Source organism: Solanum pennellii, chromosome 6 (genome assembly GCF_001406875.1).
Source record: "Solanum pennellii chromosome 6, SPENNV200".
Classification (NCBI taxonomy): Eukaryota; Viridiplantae; Streptophyta; class Magnoliopsida; order Solanales; family Solanaceae; genus Solanum; species Solanum pennellii.
In genome coordinates, this window is record NC_028642.1 from 53,724,800 (window position 1) to 53,744,365 (window position 19,566).

Consider the following 19,566-nt stretch of genomic DNA (forward strand, 5'->3'; position numbering starts at 1 on the left):
GTTTAATCCTCGTAAAGGGGAAAACGTTAGCCGACCGATCAACCTCGCATAAAAACCAGGGCTAGTCAACTACTAGTCTAGTACTAATAGTTTATACTATTACAAACAGATTTTTTTTTAATATAATATTTTTATCAGAAAAAAATAGAGAAAATTATATATAATAAAAAAATATTGATTCAAATTAAATATTATAAATATACTTTGATTTGATTCTACCCTATAGCAAACTGTTGCTATTTTTGCCTCTCTCTCTAGTAGAATCTCGCTCTCCACTTTTGTTTGGGGACAGTGTCGCTCGCCTCTCTCGCTTTTATACAAATACGAATGTATAAAATGCGTTTGTGTTTTTATAAAGCGAGAAGAAAATTATATTTATCGTCTCCTCTCTTCCCTTTCCGAGATCTCGCTCGTCACTTTCCTAAATCTCGTTCGCCACCCTTGCCTCTTTCGCTTATACAAATAGAAATGAAATGTATAAATTGTGTTTTTGTTTGTATAAAGTCAGAGAAAATTGTATATACACATGCAAATATATATATCTTCATCTATACACTTATAATTATACAATATAAATATTTCTCTGCCCAGTGTTCTTTTGTCTTTCTCTTTCGTTTTATACATACATAGATTATACAGTTGATCTTTTCTATACATCTGCTTTCTTTTATATATATATATAATGAATTCTATAACTGTTTTCTTTGTGTATGTATAACGAATTATACAATTGTTTTTTTTATATGTATAACGAATTATATAACTGCTTTTTTAGTATATGTATAGCAAAATATACATATTTATGTTTGTTATGGAGCACAATTATGCAAATTATAATTACAGTATACAAATGTGATTTTATGTTTACTATATGTGAAAGTTACTCAAAAAACTACATTTGAAATATCGTTAACAATAACAAAGGTTTTTTTTTTACAATCCATAAAAAATATTTTTGAACTAAATTATTAACTATTCGAATATTTTTGCATCGAATTATTAACACGTGAGCATTGTTTTTTTCACCCTTTTTGGTACTTTATATGAGACGCAGAGCACAAATCATGTGTTGTGTTACTCATCTTCTCTCTTAAAACCCATAACCAAAACAAGAGGGGCACTAATAATATTGGTGAGTATGGGTTGGGCTATCGCACTGCACGGTGGTGCCGGTGACATTCCCCGTGATCTTCCACCGGAGCTCCGTCAACTCAGAGAATCCTGCCTCCGTCGTTGCTTGGACATTGCCATTGATGCTCTTAATTCCCACAAATCACCTTTAGACGTTGTTGAACTTGTCGTATGTATATTGCTCTCTTCTTTTGTTTAGTTGAGCATTTGTTGATTTATATAAATAGTTCTTCCTTGATTTGAGCATTTTGAACTAATTTGTAAATCCTGAATTCGTACTCGTAATCACGATCTAAAAGAAGCTTCTAATTTTTTATAAAGATTAGTGTGATATAAGAGGATCTAACTTGAATCAAACAGGTGCGGGAACTGGAAAATGACCCACACTTCAACGCTGGTAGAGGTTCGGTCTTGACGAACAATGGCACAGTAGAAATGGAAGCTTGCATCATGGATGGAAGTAGAAAGAACTGTGGAGCAGTTTCTGGTCTCACTACAGTTGTTAATGCTGTATCTCTGGCTAGGCTAGTCATGGAGAAAACTCCACATATATATCTTGCGTTTGAGGGAGCCGAAGCATTTGCTAGGGAACAGGTTTGTGAAAATAATGTTCATTAGTCGGAGATACCAAATGTTTGCCTTTGTCTAGTAACTTGACTTAAATTGCTAATTGTGGCGATTTTGTTATCTAGGGGGTTGAAACTGTAGACTCCAGTCATTTTATAACTCCGCAAAATATTGAGAGATTGAAACAAGCAAAAGCAGCTAACAGTGTTCAGGTATGCTGCCCCATCCTCATTGCTAGAATGTTCGCGTGTTCATGTTTGATAGTTGGATTTGGAATCGACATTGCATTAATGAACTGCTGTTTTCTTTTGATTGGGATTGTTTAATGCTTCATAGTTCATATTATGATATCAATCAAAATCACTCAAAAAGTTGTTTAAACTTTGCCTCAGGATCCTTGTTTGTGACTTTAGTCTATCTCTATATGTCTCGTCTCGTTTTGTGTTATACTCAGTCTCGGAGTTAATGACAAACATGTACGCAATCAACTTTTCAGGTAGATTATACACAGCCTATACCAATAGTTGATGAACCACCAGTTCCCAATGGGGATAGCCAAATTGGGACGGTGGGATGTGTAGCTGTTGACAGTGCTGGAAATTTAGCGGCTGCTACGTCTACTGGAGGACTAGTAAACAAGATGGTTGGTAGAATAGGAGATACTCCCCTTGTTGGTGCAGGAACATATGCAAATAAATTCTGTGCAGTGTCTTGTACAGGCAAAGGCGAAGAAATTATCCGTGCAACTGTAGCAAGAGATGTGGCTGCCCTAATGGAATACAAAGGACTAACTCTAAAGGAAGCAACAGATTATGTTATAAAAGAATCTACACCAAAAGGGACTACTGGCTTGATTGCTGTGTCTGCCACAGGGGAAGTCGTCACACCATTTAACACTACCGGCATGTTTAGAGCTTGTGCTACTCAAGATGGAAAAACAGAAATAGCAATTTGGTAACTTTGAGGTAAGGAGTTAGTCTGTTTCCTCAAACTCAGAGACATTTTGAATATTTCATATTTGCTTAGACTTTAGGGATAATGCACAAGTAGCCCCTCAACCTATGTCCGAAATCTCAGAGACACACTTATACTATACTAAGGTCCTATTACACCTGAACTTATTTTATAAGTAATTTTATACCCTTTTTTGGCCTACGTGACACTATTTTGTGAGCCCAACGCTGATTGACTTTTTTTTTTCAAGCTAGTGTCACGTAGGCCGAAAAGGGGTAAAAAATTACTTATAAAATAAGTTCAGGGGTAATAGGACCTTATTATAATATAAGTGTGTCTCTGAAATTTTGGACATAAATCGAGGGGGGTACTTGTGCATTTTTTCTATATTTCAATAGTTTATGATTTCTTGCTTTTTTGATATAAAAGGTCAACTTTTCCAAACTTCCAAGGACTAGATCCGTTAAGGTGTATATATGAAGGACCAAAATGTATCAACACTACTAGATTAAGGATCATTTTGATCATTTTCTTGATAAGGACTTTAAGAGTAAAATATAAAAGACAGCTTTAAACAACAAGAGTCAGTTTGATTAGTAGGTATACAATCTGCAAGATCAGATGTACCTTGAAAAAGTATAAGTGGGTACAACTTGTTGGCCGGCAGTAGATATTATTATTAATACTACTCCATTATTTTTTCCCAATTATTGTAAGCAAGAAATAGAATTGATGAAATCAAGATACCATAGACTGGGAGAAAGATAAATAATCTCTAAAGAATATAGTTTCTTTTATCTTAATCATGTCAGAGGATTCAAAGAAGCTCTCTGATGAACTTCCAACAGAATCACCACCAGCCCCATTACCAATTCTTGGTTAGCTTCTCTACTCATTCTCCTTCTAAAATTTGTCTATAATTCTTCTATGTTGTTCCGTCGTCAAGTGCGTGTCAGATCATTCAAAAGTAGACCATTCAGAAAGATCTTATAACATTTTTGGAGAGTCTGAGCAACATAGATAATGTGTATATCCAATAATTCAGTATTATTGAACGGATTGTTTTCGAATACAAACTTGTACCAATAACATTCAGTTCAAGACGTGTATATATATAAGATATTACTATTCTGTTTGAACTCACCGATTCTAGATCTTTGATTCGTCTACGATTTGTAGTTCTGTTTTATAGTATTATATTGCAATTATGAAAGCAAGTTTTGGAACAGATTGGAGTAGCCCACCAGCTGGTAAAATGTCATGGCCAGAATTGCTAGGAGTGACAGCAGAGGAAGCAGAGAGGAAGATAAAGGAGGAGAAACCAGAGTTGAAGATACATACAATTCCACCTAATTCAATGGTGACTATGGATTATCGTTTAGACCGGGTTCGTCTCTTTCTGGATGAATCTGGAAAAGTTGCTCAAGAGCCTAGACTTGGTTAAATCACATATTTCCTTGTATAACATTGAGGATCAAAGATGTCTCCTTTGCTTTTCTATGTGACTTAATGTTTTATTACTATGTATAATGTGTATGTTTATGTCTATCTAATCTGGTTTCTCCATGGATTATGAATAAAGGTTGGCAAATGAACTATCATGTCCATAGGTTCTTGTTTACAAAGTAAAAATGCTTCTTTAAGTAATATGTGGATATGGTGTTGTGGGCTGTGAGACATCAAAATTTGTGATGTTCATATCAACCTATACGTGCGTAATCTTATATCAGTATAACCATTAAAACTTAGACAAATGAAAAGAAATCACTTGCCTCAACGATTGTTGTTTCAGTTTGCATTAGCTGATATTTTCAAGTAGCCCACCATCTCTACTCTCTTACATACAGTATATTTTGTACTAATAATTTTGAAGAAAACTACCAAATCTTTAATTAAATGGAAACATTGGTTAGTGGTTGCACGAGTAGGCAAGTGGGTATAAATCATAAGGGATTCAACTTGCTGGCGGCATATTGAAATTTTAGACGTCACACCTTTTTAAATAATATTATTGAATTTTTTAAAATATTTAAAAAATATTTTTGAAAATTCTAACAATATTAATACATTTAGGCAACAGACACATTTTACATCAAATATCTAAATAAGTAAGTTATCCTACGGACCCAGGATTACAAGTTTAGGGTTATAAATTTCCTTTAAAAATGAGAGAAAAGGGAGGACTCTGGCGTGAAAGTACTTCCTTCCTTAGCTGGTACCTGTCAATCAACTTTATTAGAGTTCATACGTTAATGTACATATATATTTATTTAATTTTCTAGTAAAATACAAAATGTATGAAAAAGTTACTGAGTTCAATCCGCATTCAAAACCATCAATCCCACTTAGCTCCGCCTTCAATCCTACTGTTTGATCTCAATTAAACATAAAATATATTTATTTCAACATTATTTATCGTAATTCTTCTGTCCACTTTTATTTGTCATGCTATGTTTTTCTATAGTTAATTTGATTAATTTTTAAAATCAAATTAGATATGTTAATTTTTTTTTAAAAAAATTAAATATTTAAAAATTATACAAAAATTACTATAAATTATAATCTTTTACATATCAATATGATAAAAATATATATCGTAAAATATTGATCAAAGCTCTTCTAATTTGAATCTAAAATAGAAACCATAACGAAGACGGAGCCTTAAAAGAAAAAAAGGGAAACCGGATATTTTTATTAAAAAATAGATAAAGACGAGGGCGAAGTTTATGGGATTGCGCAATTCGACGCCAAAATAATGTGAAACGCACAAAACAACACGGCTCTCTTTTAATGTAATGTATAATGTAAGATATTCAAAAAAAAATCGAGAAATTGGTGAGTATCCTTCTCTTTCACCTTCCGCCACCGCCTGGTGGTTGGTGACCTCTTCTTCTTCCTCACTGGTTCATCAGGTAACCTTTTTTTTGTTTTTTATTTTGGCTGATATCTCTCCCTAAATCCCGGTTTTCAAGAAAAAATGTTGTAATTTGGCGATAATGGAGGCTTAAATCGTTATCATTCAACAAACCCAACAACGTTATTGTTTGCAAGTTTAAATCTTTATCAATGTACAAGCTACAGCCTCTTATACGGAATTTACTGTGGAGCTAATAGTTGAAAGGGGAAAAATTGTCAACTTTTAGGAACAACAGTAATAGCTACGTCTCAATTTCAAAAAAGTTGGGGTATTGGGAATGATTGTAAATAGGAAAACATGTTTTGTGTTATTGGTAGGTGAAAAATTGGGAACTTAGATAGTAGATTGAGGACGGGTTTTGTTGAAGCATGGGTTGGATGATGAACTTTACCTTCTTTCATGGGGTCAATTATACATAAGTTTATCTGGCCAAGCTTTTGCGATGCCAAAAGTACTTATTTTTGTAAGAAAATATGCTTTTTTTAGAAAGTTGAGTTGTTTGGCCAAGATTTTAGGTGAAGTGTTTTTGAGCTTTGAGTAATAGCATAAGTTTTTTTTTTTTTAGAAGCCAAAAAAGTAGCTTATCCCCCTAAGCACTTTGGAACCTTGGCTGAACAAGATTTGATTATCCAATCATAAGCTGCTCTCTCAAAAAGTGCTCTTTTTTTCTAAAAGCACTTTCAAGATAATCAAGACTTTTGAAGCTTGGTAAAACGAGCTATATGTCTTCTGTATCCATTCCGCTCTTTTTCAGTTGATAAATTTAGTGGTCTATAAAGGTAGAGATTCTCTAAATGTGATGTTGTGATAAATGTAAGTTAAAGTGTTAATTAAGCTTTACTTTTCCAGAAGAAAAGAAAGAATCTCCACTTGTTGTATGTAGTTGCTTGCATGATGTTTGTGGTCATAGATTGGGATCATGAAGCTATCACCCATTAGGAAAGTAGACATGAGAGGCTTCATTTGGTGAGTTCTACTTTGTTGACATTGTTAGACTAGGAATAAGAACAAGAATAATATATATAATTCTACTTAAAATAGGAATCGAAATAGTATATAGAATCCTACTTGAAAAAGGATTGTAATGTAGTATCCTAGTTGAAAAAAGAGTCTAATGTAGTGTCTGTAAATGCAATAATTAGATACACAATTCAATAGTATTATTCTCCTGTATTTCTCATAGACATATTTATGCCCCTCGGATTGCTTTTGCAGGATTAAGGAGGGGGAACTTGGGGCCTAAAATGGAAACAAGATCAGAAAAATTTTCTGTTGATTTTCTGATGGGAGGAACAGCAGGCATTTTCGCAAAAAGTGCTGCAGCACCAATTGAGCGAGTAAAGCTTTTGTTGCAGAATCAAGGAGAATTAATGAAGAGGGGTCAACTTAAGAGACCATATGTGGGAATTGGTGATTGCTTTCAAAGAGTTCTGCGAGACGAGGGTTTTATGTCATTGTGGAGGGGAAACCAGGCCAATGTTATAAGATATTTCCCAACTCAGGTGGCGATTCCTCCTCATCTCCTTGTGATGTTTTAGACCTCTATCTCTATATTACTTGACTTTCTATATCAGTTATTAGCACACTGAACAGTTAACCTTCATGTTTCACTTCCTCCTGAAATACCACCTAAAATTAGATTGATGATGTCCAACTTATTGATTAAAAATGTAGATGTAATGCTTCAGGGAGTTGGCGTCTTCCCTGGTTTGTGAGACTAGTCACCGCTCTACTATTGCCCCTGATATCTGCTAAGGTTTTATACATAGTTTTGGTTAGTTCAGCTTATCTTGGAGATAAGCTCAATCACTCTACTTTGGCAATCATTTTCCTTATCCACTATAAATTATCATAATCTTTTGCCTTGGACTAGGACATTTTGGTGATGGCTACTCTAGTAAGTCATCCTTTATGTGTTTCTTGAATGTATTCACAGTGTTCTCTGAATGATTCAGACTCCTTCTAGGTCCCCTGTAACAAGGTCTTTCTTAGTTACCATGTCAACTTTAGTGAAAAACCTGCAGCTTCTTAGTTAAAACTCTTATGCACAGGTGATCTATAAGATAACCAAATCTAACATTGTCTGCTATAAAATGTGCCAAAGCGGCAATTTTACAAAGCAACCAATAGACTCACCCAACACTCACTTCATGCTGAGTGTTTTGAGAAAAGTTCCATTTTTGAAACCTGTGGGTTTATGCCAAGTGTTTTGAGAGATAACGAATAGATGTTGGGAGAGTGTAACTATCTTTCATTAGCTCGTGTTTAGCTGCATGTATGTATTTACTCGAGGAACTATTCATTAGCTCATGTGTGTCACTAATATCTAAGGTGAAAGAAGAACACCAATATGCACAAGGATGTGACTAGGCGAATGCCCACTTATTGGGGGTTGGGTCATGAAACGCTTCCTCACATGCTTGTTCAGGACATTTACAGCATGCCTTGTATTATTGTGCGTTTGAGCCTGGAGTCTGCCATTTAAATATTGGTTTCTTTATTCATTCAAAGTTAGCACCATTCTGGGCAACCATCCTTAGACTCTACTCATCGGTTCGTCAAATGGATGTACCCAATATGACCAGATCCAAATGATCTTCTCATAGCTTAGTCTGAATGGAAAATTACTGTTTTACTGTTGCGTCAGATGGACTGTAGAAGAGTATGGTATGCGGTATGCGTATTTCCTATTTAGATTCTGCCTAGTAGATTGCTCACACACTTTCTTTTCAAGAAAGAAGTAATCTGTGATCTTTCCTGTTATTATTTTGCTGGGATGTGTTCGGTCAAGCTACATTCATCTCTATTGCCGAGTTTTTGTTGAATATGGGCTGTTAATGCTGAAAGATACTGTATATGTGATGCACTCTATCTATCATAAAGTCCTCTTGCATCACTTATATAGTGTCTTGCATTCCTTTTTCCTTTTGTTTCTTCTATCATGCTTTGCATCCGCAAAAAGATTGTCCTTTTCACAATTGCATATAGTGCGAGAATGAATTATAGAATCAAATAATTGATGGAAATGTTTCTGTACTTAAATCTTAATATTGTGAATTATAGTTTCATATGCATTTTATCAGTAATTTCTCATAGATATTATTTTCAATTGTTCAACTAATATAATATTTGATGAGCTTACAATTGTTTCTTTCACAGGCTTCCAACTTTGCTTTCAAAGGTTACTACAAGAACCTCTTTGGATATTCAAAAGATAAAGATGGATATGTGAAGTGGTTTGCAGGCAATGTGGCTTCCGGTAGTGCTGCTGGAGCAACTACATCCATGCTCCTTTATCACTTGGACTATGCAAGGACTCGGCTGGCGATGGATGCTCAGGATTGTCCACTTAATGGTAAACGTCAGTTTAAGGGGCTAATAGATGTTTATGGTAAGACATTGTCAAGTGATGGAATTGTTGGCCTCTATCGTGGTTTTGGAGCCTCAATTATGGGAATAACCCTGTACCGAGGCATGTACTTTGGGATCTATGACTCCATGAAGCCAATTGTTTTAGTTGGACCCTTAAAGGTAAATTAGATTGTTAGATTGGCACTTTTCTGGTTGGAATTTTTTTCTTTGTTATTGCACCATTTCTTTCTTGTCGATATAGTTGAGCCAACTTAATAAAACTATAAACAGCTTGTGCCTGTAGTATGACTTGAAACATTAATTCCTCAATGTCCATCGTACGAAGAGAGACAAGGGCAAATGAGATAAGGAGAAATAAAAAGTTGTTATTTACATAAAATTTATGGGGTATTTGTGGGGGAAGGGATGTAAATTTGTTATGTTGCTGATCTTCTTTAACAAGGAACATGCATATGACCAGTTAAAGTACGGCAGCAGAAACTAATTTCAACCTTCGTTTGTATACACAGGACAATTTTCCTGCCAGTTTTATGTTGGGTTGGAGCATAACCACTTTCTCTGGGGTGTGTGCCTACCCATTTGACACAGTCCGCAGAAGAATGATGCTAACTTCAGGGCAGGAAACAAAGTATCGGAATTCCATGCATGCACTCCGCGAAATTATACGCCTTGAAGGTTTTGCTGCACTTTTTAGAGGAGTAAGTGCAAACATGCTTTATGGTGTGGCAGGTGCTGGAGTACTTGCAGGGTATGATAAATTACACCAAATTGTATATAGACCAACTTACAGTTTTGAGTCTCAAAGAGCCTTCAACAAATAAGAGCTTTGCATGAATACTGTTTTATGTATACAACCCTATTTGTGATGCATGTGGAGGGTGAGTTGATAACAGAAGCAGAGATGTCAAGAGCATTCATCTCACTAACCGTTGTGAACAAAAAGAGAACAAGTACAGCAGGGTGCGTGCTCACTAATGTTTCAGCTCTGTGAATATGAACTTCATCACTTGTGCTACTGTAGACTACTCGCGTAGATGCTGTTGGACCATTGAACAGAATAATGAAGTGCGCAGTAACATATACAAGAGAAATCAAGGCAGAAGTAATGAAACAAGTGCCTCCATCCTGATTATCTGTACAGTCCATTCTAAACTTTGTTTTTCTTTCTTTTTTTACTCGACTCCCGGTGGAATTAACCATTACTTTTTTCTTTAGAAAAATATGTTGAAAGTGCAAATAGTAGGTCAATTCACCTGTACAAATGCATTGATTTTCTTGACACAATATGATTGGTACTTGGTGTCAATATCTTCACTTTTGTAATATTAGCTCCAACTAAAGTATGTTACTTGTTGGATTATAATGAGAGATGCATGTCATGTGTTCATTGTAGTAAGTTTTCTCTTTGAGCATTTAAAGGATCTGACTAAATTTGATATATAGGCATGCCAGTTATTTTGAACCAGGAAAATAGAAGGCATGTTGAAATGACAAAAAATTCCTTCATTTTGAATGAAAAAGGTATATTAATTAAACAACTCCTCTCTACCTTCACGAGGGAGGAGTAAGGCTACATACGTACACACCATCCTCCACTTTGTGGAATTATACTGTTGTTAAATAGGTAGATTAAATTATCTATCAAGTTCCGTTAAGCCAAAAGCCAAAAGTTCTTATGACGCTTAGTAGTAATGAGATATCCTCCATACTTGCTGCTCTTCCTTCTCACAGCAATTGTCATGCAATTTGCCTTCTGAATACAGTATTCCACAACTCTGCTTCTTGACCTTTTCCTTGTCCATATTCTTAGCAGGCGCCACATTATCGATCTTTTCCTCTGTCCTAACACCAGTAAAGAAGCTTTATGTTGCTTTGCTTCTTCAACAACCACAGCTCCTTTCTCTTTTCCTTCTTGCATTACTATCTCCACTTGTACCTAATGTAATGCACATCATGAAAATTTAGCACCAGAATAAATTCTAAGTACTTTCTCTTTTTTGAATATAAGAAAGTTAATATGCCTAAAAGATCAATTTCACCCTTCGTTATACCATCTGTATGAAAAAAACACCTGTCGTTACCTATATAGTTCAAATATACCCCTATCCGTTACGATTTGTTCTTGGTGGACACTCAATCCCACGTGACAGTGACATTTTCAATGCATTATCACGAACGAGGTGAAAGTTCAGTGAGCCAATACTAAATTTCTATATAATTGATAAACCTACAAAATACTTACTCCTGGTTTCCTTGTTTGGCACATATTTTTCATGGAGCAAAGAAGTTCATACGCCCTCTGATTAATTTCACTGTTTGGTTTTTCACCTAAATCATAATAAACAGAACAAAATTAGTTATCAAGTAAAAAAACTAGCTGAGCGCTAAGCTCAGTGACAGAATCAGAATTTTAATTCACGAGTAAAAAGATTTACCTTCTTTTGAGATTTTGGTAACATAAAGAAGAATGATAGTATCCTGGCTTTGAACAGTATGAGAAAGTGCCCATTGCAAAGCACAATTAGGATCAAGACTAGGATCAACCACAACCATAACTCTGTTATTATTACTATTATTATCACCAATACTCTCAGAATCTGACCTCGACTCGACACTGTTGAAGCTCATTTCCGTGCTGCTGCAATATTTACTGTCAGAGTCGTTGAACTTGATCGAGCCCGTCCTTTTGTACTGTTTACAAGGAGAACGGGCTCGAACACGAACAACCGCTCGACTCATACAGAATCCGTGCAACTTTGCTCGGAACCGATTCATACTTATGCACTAAATTTCAACTGATCAAAAAACTGAAAATTTTTAGTTTATGGATAATGGAGAGGGCCAAAGAAACAGAGCAAATTTAATTTGGTGGTTTCTAATGGGACCAATTTATATTTGATTATATATTGTGTAATACGTGGAGAGAGTGATCTTGACTTTTTTTATACGTAATATGTTGGGTAATAGAGACAGACTTTAATAGTCATGCACAATTATTTTCTGGAATTTCTTTTGAATTTTTCAAATATGGGAGTCTTTGACGTGCCAACCATTATCGTGAAGTGGTCCATTAGATTCATTATGATTGGTTGTTGAATTCAATGTTGCTTCACATTGCTCATTTTGTTTAATCATTCTTCTTGTGAGTAGATTATTTGTGGCACACGTAAAAGACTCGTAGAGCTACAATAGGATTTGAAAAAAGATTCAAACATCTAGCATTAATAATATTGTTGTTAGGCCATCAAATCAAGGGTTGTGACGGAACGAGAGAAGCAATCTTTCATTCTTAATCAGAAGTTTCAGTTTCTTAGTTGGAGTCAATATGAATTTCAAATAGGTAAGGGAAAAAATTACATTGTTATTAAGCTCAATATATGAAAGAACTATTATTCCCATTAGAGTCGGCTATAAACAGATTCCTAAATTAATTGGGTTTTTCACCTCAGGTACCTCAACTACGTCATTTTCCTATTGAATCATTTTACCGCTCATAATTTGTTCCTTTTAAACACGGTTGGCTGATTTTGATCGACTTTTATATTGTAAACGTCTTCAATTGTGTTCATATTGTAATGATTTTGATTGAAGGAATGAAGACAAATTGTGTGTTAGTCTAATTTGTTTTCTAATGTGTTCAAATGACTTGAAATAAAACACAATTGTTCTCGAACATTTTCACTGTCAATTAACTAATGATCTCTATCAATACCCTAACAAAATTTGGTTCCACATCAAACCAACGGTGTTCAAAAGGAGCAAATTGTGAGTGGTTCAATGATTCAGTAAGAAAATAGCATAATTGAGATAATTTTTTTTTAAAAAAAATCTAACAAATTTAAAAATTTATGTAGTTGGCCTTCTATAATTTTGATCATGCTAAATAGATAAATTTACTTGTATATGTCTTTTCAGTATTCTAGTTATATAAATATTTTCTATATTATCAAATACATGGAATTTTAATTTTTTTATTTATTTATTTTGATGAAATTCCAACCATTTGTCATTTCTAGCCGTAGAAATATGAATGCAATAGAGCAACTACGGCGGTTGAAATATTTATTGGTTGCTATCACTTAATTCGAAGCTCGTGTATCACTTCTTTTGCTATTTTTTCTTTCTTTTTTTATCCAAGAAATTAATATTTGTTAAAAGCATAACTTGTTTATTTTAGTAATAAATTGTAAATGCTTCTCAAATTTTTTTAAATCTTGTGCAATGATAAAGTGCAAGTATATGGAATATTTTTGTTGTGGTCTTGATTTTCATGCACTTCCTTTTTGTCTCCTATGTGTCGAAGACCTATTCTTGTCTTTGTCTTGGTCAATTTATTTTTCGAAAGTAACGGAATCAAAATTTTCAATTTTAAAATAATTATAGTTAATTAAATTTTTGATAAATTATTTAAATTAAATTTATTATTGTAATAATCCTTAACTAAAAAAAATCAAATTTAACATAACTATAGCTAATTGAATTTAATAAGTAACTTTAAAAAAATAAAGAGTCAAAATTATTGAATTTCGCCGGATTATTAACTTTCCATGGGATCGAGGGGGTGAGGGTGTTTAAACGCATCAATTTGTTTATCATACTTTTATCACTTTCAAATACAATAACTTTTTATTTATTTTAGATTTATATATTAAAAATTTCTTGCCAGTATTCTATGTAATCCTTTTCTAATCATTGGTTTACCAAACTTCCCACCTTTAAAAGTTGCTTAAAAGAAGTTATGTTATTCTCAATCCAAATAAAAATAAATAAATTAGATCACGATATTATATAAAAGACTCTTATCAAATTAATCAGAATATATTTTGTATGAAAAAAAAGTAATATTTGACCTTTTTCCCTTAAATATAAATGTCAACTGATAAAATATAAAAATAAGGTGGAAAATTCATTTGGCATTTAAATAAAAGTAAAATGAGTTGAATATTTCAAGTTGGCCAAATTAACGCCAAAAGGACATATGTAGATCAAAAGTTGAACGGCGAGAATATAAATGGACCAAACTTTAAACAGAAGTATATCTAAACCTTTTCAAATAGTATAGGAACATATTTGATCTTTTTCCCTATCCTTAATTATATCAATTCATCAATATCACACTACCAAAAGTCAAATATTTGGAAAAATATACTTTTTTATATTCTATATCTACATGCATAGAAAATTCTTGCTGGCATTCATGATTATTGTTTTTAACCAAACAACCACTGAAAAATGAATTTTTTTCTTTTTTGGTAGCACCAATCAAGAAAAGATGACAAAGAAAATGCAAGTCTTTTGTCCGTTTGTTAATATCTTTTTAGGAATATCTATTTAATTTTATGCTATAGAACAATAGTTTTATGGATAAATAATTGACAACCTATAACCAACCAACAGCATCTTTTGAATAAATTAAAAAGAATATTCATCAATCGTTCACCGAGTTATATATATATATATATATCATACCTCCTAACTATCATAAAAAAGCATACTCACAACAGGAGTTAATAATATTACATTCAGAATTACTAAATTCTTTAACACTTATATAAAGTGTTAATTATAAATACTCATATTTATTATTATCGTTAAATATAATATAAAAATTATTACTATATAATTACTACAAAATCCCTTTACGTGTTATTGTGGAATCATACATCAAAATTTATTTTTAACATATATTATAATGTTTTTACAACAATCCATCTATATTGTGGCATGTCTTTGTAAGCAAGTACACATAGACAATATATTGTGGCATCAAAATTATATACCTAGGTAATTATTATATTGAAGTATTAATGATACCTTTTAATTATTAAGATGACGAAGCATCCATTGTGGCATCACAGTATTATTAGCTGCACCTTGCTGCTGTGAAGAACTACCTCCTTCCACTTCTCCATTATCTACTACATTATTACTCTGGTATGCTTCCCTACATTTTCAACTAAATTAAATCCAGTAATTTTGTTACGAAACATAAATATGTAACCAAAAAATAGCCAAAAGGTTTCGATATTGAACCTGAGGTTCAAAACTCAATTAATGTATTGCATCTAATTTTATTTGCTTTTCTATTTGGTGTTCAATATAACTTTACAGACTTTTAATTAAAAATAAAATATTTACTATTTTACGATAATCCTTATTAATTGTATATGTCTATATGATAGACCACAATTCACATACTTTGATGTTGCCAAGAAAGCTATCTCCACCAATAGTTCATCTCTTCTTCTTCTTTTTTTTTAATAAAAAGAAATATAATCCAAGGTAGAGTGGTGCAAAGTTCAAAATTTGGTAGGTAATAAATTTGGCTCTATATGCTTCTAGACTTCTAGTAAAAGGCCAGAATTGCTCCTATCACTACATCAAAGTCTTGACTCATGTTATGTATCAAAAATAATCATAGCGGTAATTAAATTTTTAGTTGTTGCTATATATATATTCTTAGCGGCAATTAGCATTTTCTATATATGTCTTTAAAGCTTTTAGTAATATTTGTTTTAATGATGTTGAACACATGTCGATAAAAACTCTAGCACTTTTTATTAATATCTACATTTATTACCGCTAAAGATTGTTCTTGTTGTTGTAGTGTATGCATATGCAACATTATTTGTTTTAGTACTTAATTTATTTGGCTAAAACATTTAACCAATAGAAAAACTATTTTTAAGTAGAAGTTCATTAAATAAAAACACTTTTCTTCTTTTTAATATCATAAAAAACATATAACTTTAAAGTTTATCACATAAAAATCGTCCATGTTTAAATTTTATTGCTCTGGATGACCACATATGATTTATACAAATCTATAGTATATAGACATTTGATCAAGGTAATTAATTATCCCTTTAAAAAAACTGTTGACTAGATGATTGTCATTTGGTTTTTCTCATTTCATAATCTTATTTTTATATCAAATGTCATTAAATACAAAAAAAAAAAAAAAAAAAAGTTAAAGAATAAAATAAGGGGAAAAGAGGAGTATACCCAAGGTGAGGAGAGTCCAATTGTTGTGGCAAAACAAATGAAGATGAGTTGATTTCATGGTTCTGCTGATCCCACTGATTTTGCTGTGCCACCTCTTTCTCCCTCTCCTTCACCTGTTTTAATATTCACATAAGTATTTGTGACAAGTAGATGTATTTTATTTGGGGATATTGTTATAACCTTCTTGGAAAGCTGGTTGTTTTGTTCCTGCAATGCTCTGTCCTGTACAAATGCAAACATCAAAAAGTTACTCAATTTGGTGGTATACACAATTATGCAATAAAATGATATGAACCTGAGTCTAACACAACCTCAAAAGCTAGTAGCTTTTGTACCAGAAGGATGGTCAAGTCGAAGACTTAACAGTATTGAGATATAAACAAATTGTTGATTGCAAGACTTGTTGGAAACTATAGGTGTGTTTGATACAAAGGATAACATGTAAAATATTTTTTCGAAAATATTTTCTTTGGTAAAAAGTAGTTTTGTTAATTATTTTTTCATGTTTGATAAGTAAGAGATAATTGAAACAAAAACTATGGGATGGGAGGTAGAGGGTTAGGGTTAGGGCGGGGCGCAAGGGAAGGAGGGTGGAGAGGAGGCGATTAGTGTACGTAGAATGTCAATTACAGAACTTGTTTCGCCCTGCTTCCACAAGGGAAACCATTTTTAAATTGGACTGAAGTTGTTAGATAGCCACATCAAATTAAGTACACTTTAGAGGAAAATTCTCACCTTTTTTTGAAGCACAGAAATGGACTCATGCATCAATTGATTCTACAAAAGAAATCAAAAACTTCAATTTAGTGAGTTATTTCTCAAATAAAAACTATATTGTATAAACATATAATTTGGTTAAACCTTTCTTGATCGAATGTGTTTCAGAGCAGAATCAAGCTGGTGCTCCAGATTCTGAAGTTCCTTCATATTTAACGACTCCAAATCTTCTCCCACATAATGCCTGCAAACATATAATGAAACTTTCTAAGTAAAGGGAAAATATACATATTTATATATAATGTCACAAAAAATTCTTTAATGTGACTATGTATGTACTTTTGGTTCCTCTGCAGAACCTCAAGTCTGGCCTTAAGTTTTGCATGTTCAAGGGTCCAACTTACCTGCACCAAATAAATTTATAACTTCCTCCTCAAAAACGAGATTTAAGCTCTATATACTGACGATATATATATAAGTAACACGAAAGAATTTGGCATACCGGGGAGGTATGATCAGTAGGAACAAGCTGTTTCTCAGCAAATGAGTATCTTTCATATCTTTCAAGTATCCTCTCCATGCTAATTATATACATATATATATAGTATCACAAGAGAATATACATATGTCAGATGAAACAAATACAAAAAAATGAAATATATACAGGAATTGCACAAAACTATAGAGATTATTCTCTTTCAAGTCCTTAGATAACTTTATTAATAGAGCAATGTTTATGTAAAAGAGAAATTGAACAATAAGCTATTTACACTATTAATGTATACAACTTATTATTCTTCCTCCTGTTTAGTTCAAATGATAAAGTTCAAGAAACTCCTGACATAGGTTTCAAGTTCGAACCAAGTCTAGTATGAAATTAAGTAGAAAAGTGTAGAGGAGCGGGCTTATTATTATCGAGTTTCAACAGTTACACTTAATTGGCCCAAACACATTTTGTTGATATGAAAAAGGGATAGAGCTATAAGCGAAGGTCGAAAACAATTACCTTAAAGTATATCTATGTAACTTTTGAACTTCTTTAAGTTAATTTTGGTTTGAATATTTCATGTTTAGCTTATTAAAATGTGGTCTTTGTTCTAATTAACATGCTTACTCAAATTAATGTCATAATATAGACTTAAACTACCTTAATTACTTATCTACTCTCTTTCTTTTGTTCCCTATTCATTTTTTCTTTTTATTCCTACCATTAACCCCAACCTCACCTGCCTGACCTCTTCTGATTAACAATTAGAAGCTAAAGTTAAAACACAATGCTAAGGAGGAGTACAAATATAGTTGTCAAAAGTATTCCCATTCTTATATATGTAGAAGCAATTTAATTAGTCAAAATCACATGATGTAAGGGTATGAGCATAGACATGTTCATACATAAGTTATAGTAACTTATAAAAGCATAGAGACATCTTATCAATATAATATATCAAAAGAGAGAAGAGATATTGAAAATTTTTGTGATATAACATTTTGAAAAAGATTGTTATAGAGTGGCGGTGATTGTTTGAGGAGAGGTAGAGGTAGACCGAGGAAGAAATAGATACGGGTGATTAGACAAGATATGACACTTTAATTCAGGAGCAGAGCTAGCCTCTCGAGACATGGGTTCGGTCGAACCTAGTAACTTTGGTCCAAACTCTATATATGTCTTAAGAAATCTATTCAATATGTACAAATTATTAATTTAGAGTCCACTAACTTGAAAGAGCTAAATTCTTGAACCACAAGATTCGAATCATAACTCCAACTCTGCTTCAACTCACCAAAAATATAATCCTAGATAAAAGGATGTGAAAATCAAAGATAGAAATAGACGAGTAGTAGGTAATCAAACGTTTTCTTTCTTCATGGACAAAGTTCTAGCCTAGATAACATACATATATGTTCCCTTAACAATATTCCTATAATAATGCTACCATTATCTTATTCTTCAATTTTATTTTAACAATATTACTACAATAATGTTAGTATTATCTTATTATTCGATTTTGTTTCTTTGAATTTACTTAGGTTATCTTTAATATATGTATTGTTAGTAATTTTCTTTCTTTAATATTTTTTTCATAGTTCATATAATATAGCTTCTTACTCTTGTATTTTCTTTCAAACTATATTTTGATAAATAATTATTTGAGTCGAATTAAACAACCAGACCTTGCTTGTGGAGCTAAAAAGGGTCTTTTTATCAACGGAGGTAGGGAAAGGACTGGGAATCGAACTTTTATCAACAATATGAAAGTTTAATTAGTCAACCAACTTTGATATTAAGATTTCCTTAAAGAAAAAGTTAAAATGTCATTTAACCTATTAAAAATTATTCAGAATATCTTCTTCTTTTCTTTCTACCCATTGGATCAAATTTATCAGTTGTGTTATTTTAAGATTAAAATTTCCCCTGCATTAATAGTAAAATTATATTGCATCTAAATAATTTTTAATTAATCACATAAATTTTATTTATTGCTCCACATAAAATACCAACCCAGCCCATCCATATATGACCCAACTTAATTAACTCACAACCCATTTTGAATTTACACAATTACACAACTAAGCAATGAAATTTTACTTTTCAAGTTAACATGTGAAAAATCATTTCAGATAGTGCATCAAGCAATTCGCTCTAAATTACCTAATAAGTTAGAATAAGCACTTGAAAATTCATTTTTATAATAAATAAAGGTAACTGAATAAAATCGAAATCTTAACTTCTGGCTACTCTAATATACCATGCTAAAAATTAATGTACATAGCTTTTAAAAAAGTACAAGTAATAAATTCGTTGAATATATCCAGCTAGCGTTTGGCTCAAAACTATTGCACCTACCATTAGACAAGCTCAAATTAAATAGTTATCATCCATGTATGTCTACACGTGTATATAT

The 19,566-nt window shown here is 32.5% G+C and overlaps 5 protein-coding genes across 8 annotated transcripts in view; 3 read left to right on the forward strand and 2 right to left on the reverse strand.

Annotated features, from left to right (window-relative positions):
• Window positions 1–1,052: 1,052 nt before the first annotated feature.
• Window positions 1,053–4,253, forward strand: LOC107021407 (isoaspartyl peptidase/L-asparaginase-like). The gene is made up of 5 exons (XM_015222066.2): window positions 1,053–1,300; window positions 1,492–1,725; window positions 1,824–1,910; window positions 2,195–2,663; window positions 3,882–4,253. Exons 1-4 carry the CDS (start codon window positions 1,139–1,141, stop codon window positions 2,654–2,656), a joined length of 945 nt encoding a protein of 314 aa, XP_015077552.1. The 5' UTR covers window positions 1,053–1,138; the 3' UTR covers window positions 2,657–2,663; window positions 3,882–4,253.
• LOC107022451 (subtilisin inhibitor-like) lies at window positions 3,458–4,096 on the forward strand. The gene is made up of 2 exons (XM_015223057.1): window positions 3,458–3,530; window positions 3,882–4,096. The coding sequence occupies exons 1-2, from the start codon at window positions 3,458–3,460 to the stop codon at window positions 4,094–4,096; spliced, it is 288 nt and encodes a 95-aa protein (XP_015078543.1).
• A 1,112-nt stretch (window positions 4,254–5,365) lies between the features above and the next one.
• LOC107023379 (ADP,ATP carrier protein ER-ANT1) lies at window positions 5,366–10,309 on the forward strand. Of its 2 annotated transcripts, none has more exons than XM_015224060.2 (4): window positions 5,366–5,487; window positions 6,785–7,071; window positions 8,729–9,100; window positions 9,451–10,309. In XM_015224060.2, the coding sequence occupies exons 1-4, from the start codon at window positions 5,448–5,450 to the stop codon at window positions 9,760–9,762; spliced, it is 1,011 nt and encodes a 336-aa protein (XP_015079546.1). In that variant the 5' UTR covers window positions 5,366–5,447; the 3' UTR covers window positions 9,763–10,309. The 2 variants fall into 2 exon arrangements, with proteins under 2 accessions (XP_015079546.1, XP_015079547.1); XM_015224061.2 differs by having other exon boundaries at window positions 5,381–5,564.
• Window positions 10,310–10,429: 120 nt separating this feature from the next.
• On the reverse strand, window positions 10,430–11,854 carry LOC107023381. Its single transcript, XM_015224064.2, has 3 exons — window positions 11,377–11,854; window positions 11,184–11,269; window positions 10,430–10,877 (listed from the first exon to the last, which is right to left on the reverse strand). The coding sequence occupies exons 1-3, from the start codon at window positions 11,714–11,716 to the stop codon at window positions 10,593–10,595; spliced, it is 711 nt and encodes a 236-aa protein (XP_015079550.1). The 5' UTR covers window positions 11,717–11,854; the 3' UTR covers window positions 10,430–10,592.
• A 2,685-nt stretch (window positions 11,855–14,539) lies between these two features.
• LOC107023380 (agamous-like MADS-box protein AGL8 homolog) overlaps window positions 14,540–19,566 on the reverse strand; it is a 7,758-nt gene continuing 2,731 nt past the window's right edge. Inside the window, exons 2-8 of one of the 3 annotated variants that reach the window (XM_015224062.2) lie at window positions 17,166–17,244; window positions 17,003–17,067; window positions 16,808–16,907; window positions 16,682–16,723; window positions 16,127–16,168; window positions 15,947–16,059; window positions 14,540–14,885 (exon numbers count right to left, since the gene is read on the reverse strand). In XM_015224062.2, the coding sequence (XP_015079548.1) occupies window positions 14,759–14,885; window positions 15,947–16,059; window positions 16,127–16,168; window positions 16,682–16,723; window positions 16,808–16,907; window positions 17,003–17,067; window positions 17,166–17,244 (568 nt within the window). In that variant the 3' untranslated portion in view covers window positions 14,540–14,758. Of the gene's footprint in view, window positions 14,898–15,946; window positions 16,060–16,126; window positions 16,169–16,681; window positions 16,724–16,807; window positions 16,908–17,002; window positions 17,068–17,165; window positions 17,245–19,566 lie in introns of all 3 variants that reach the window. The other 2 variants (XM_027917698.1, XM_027917699.1) reach the window with 2 other exon arrangements.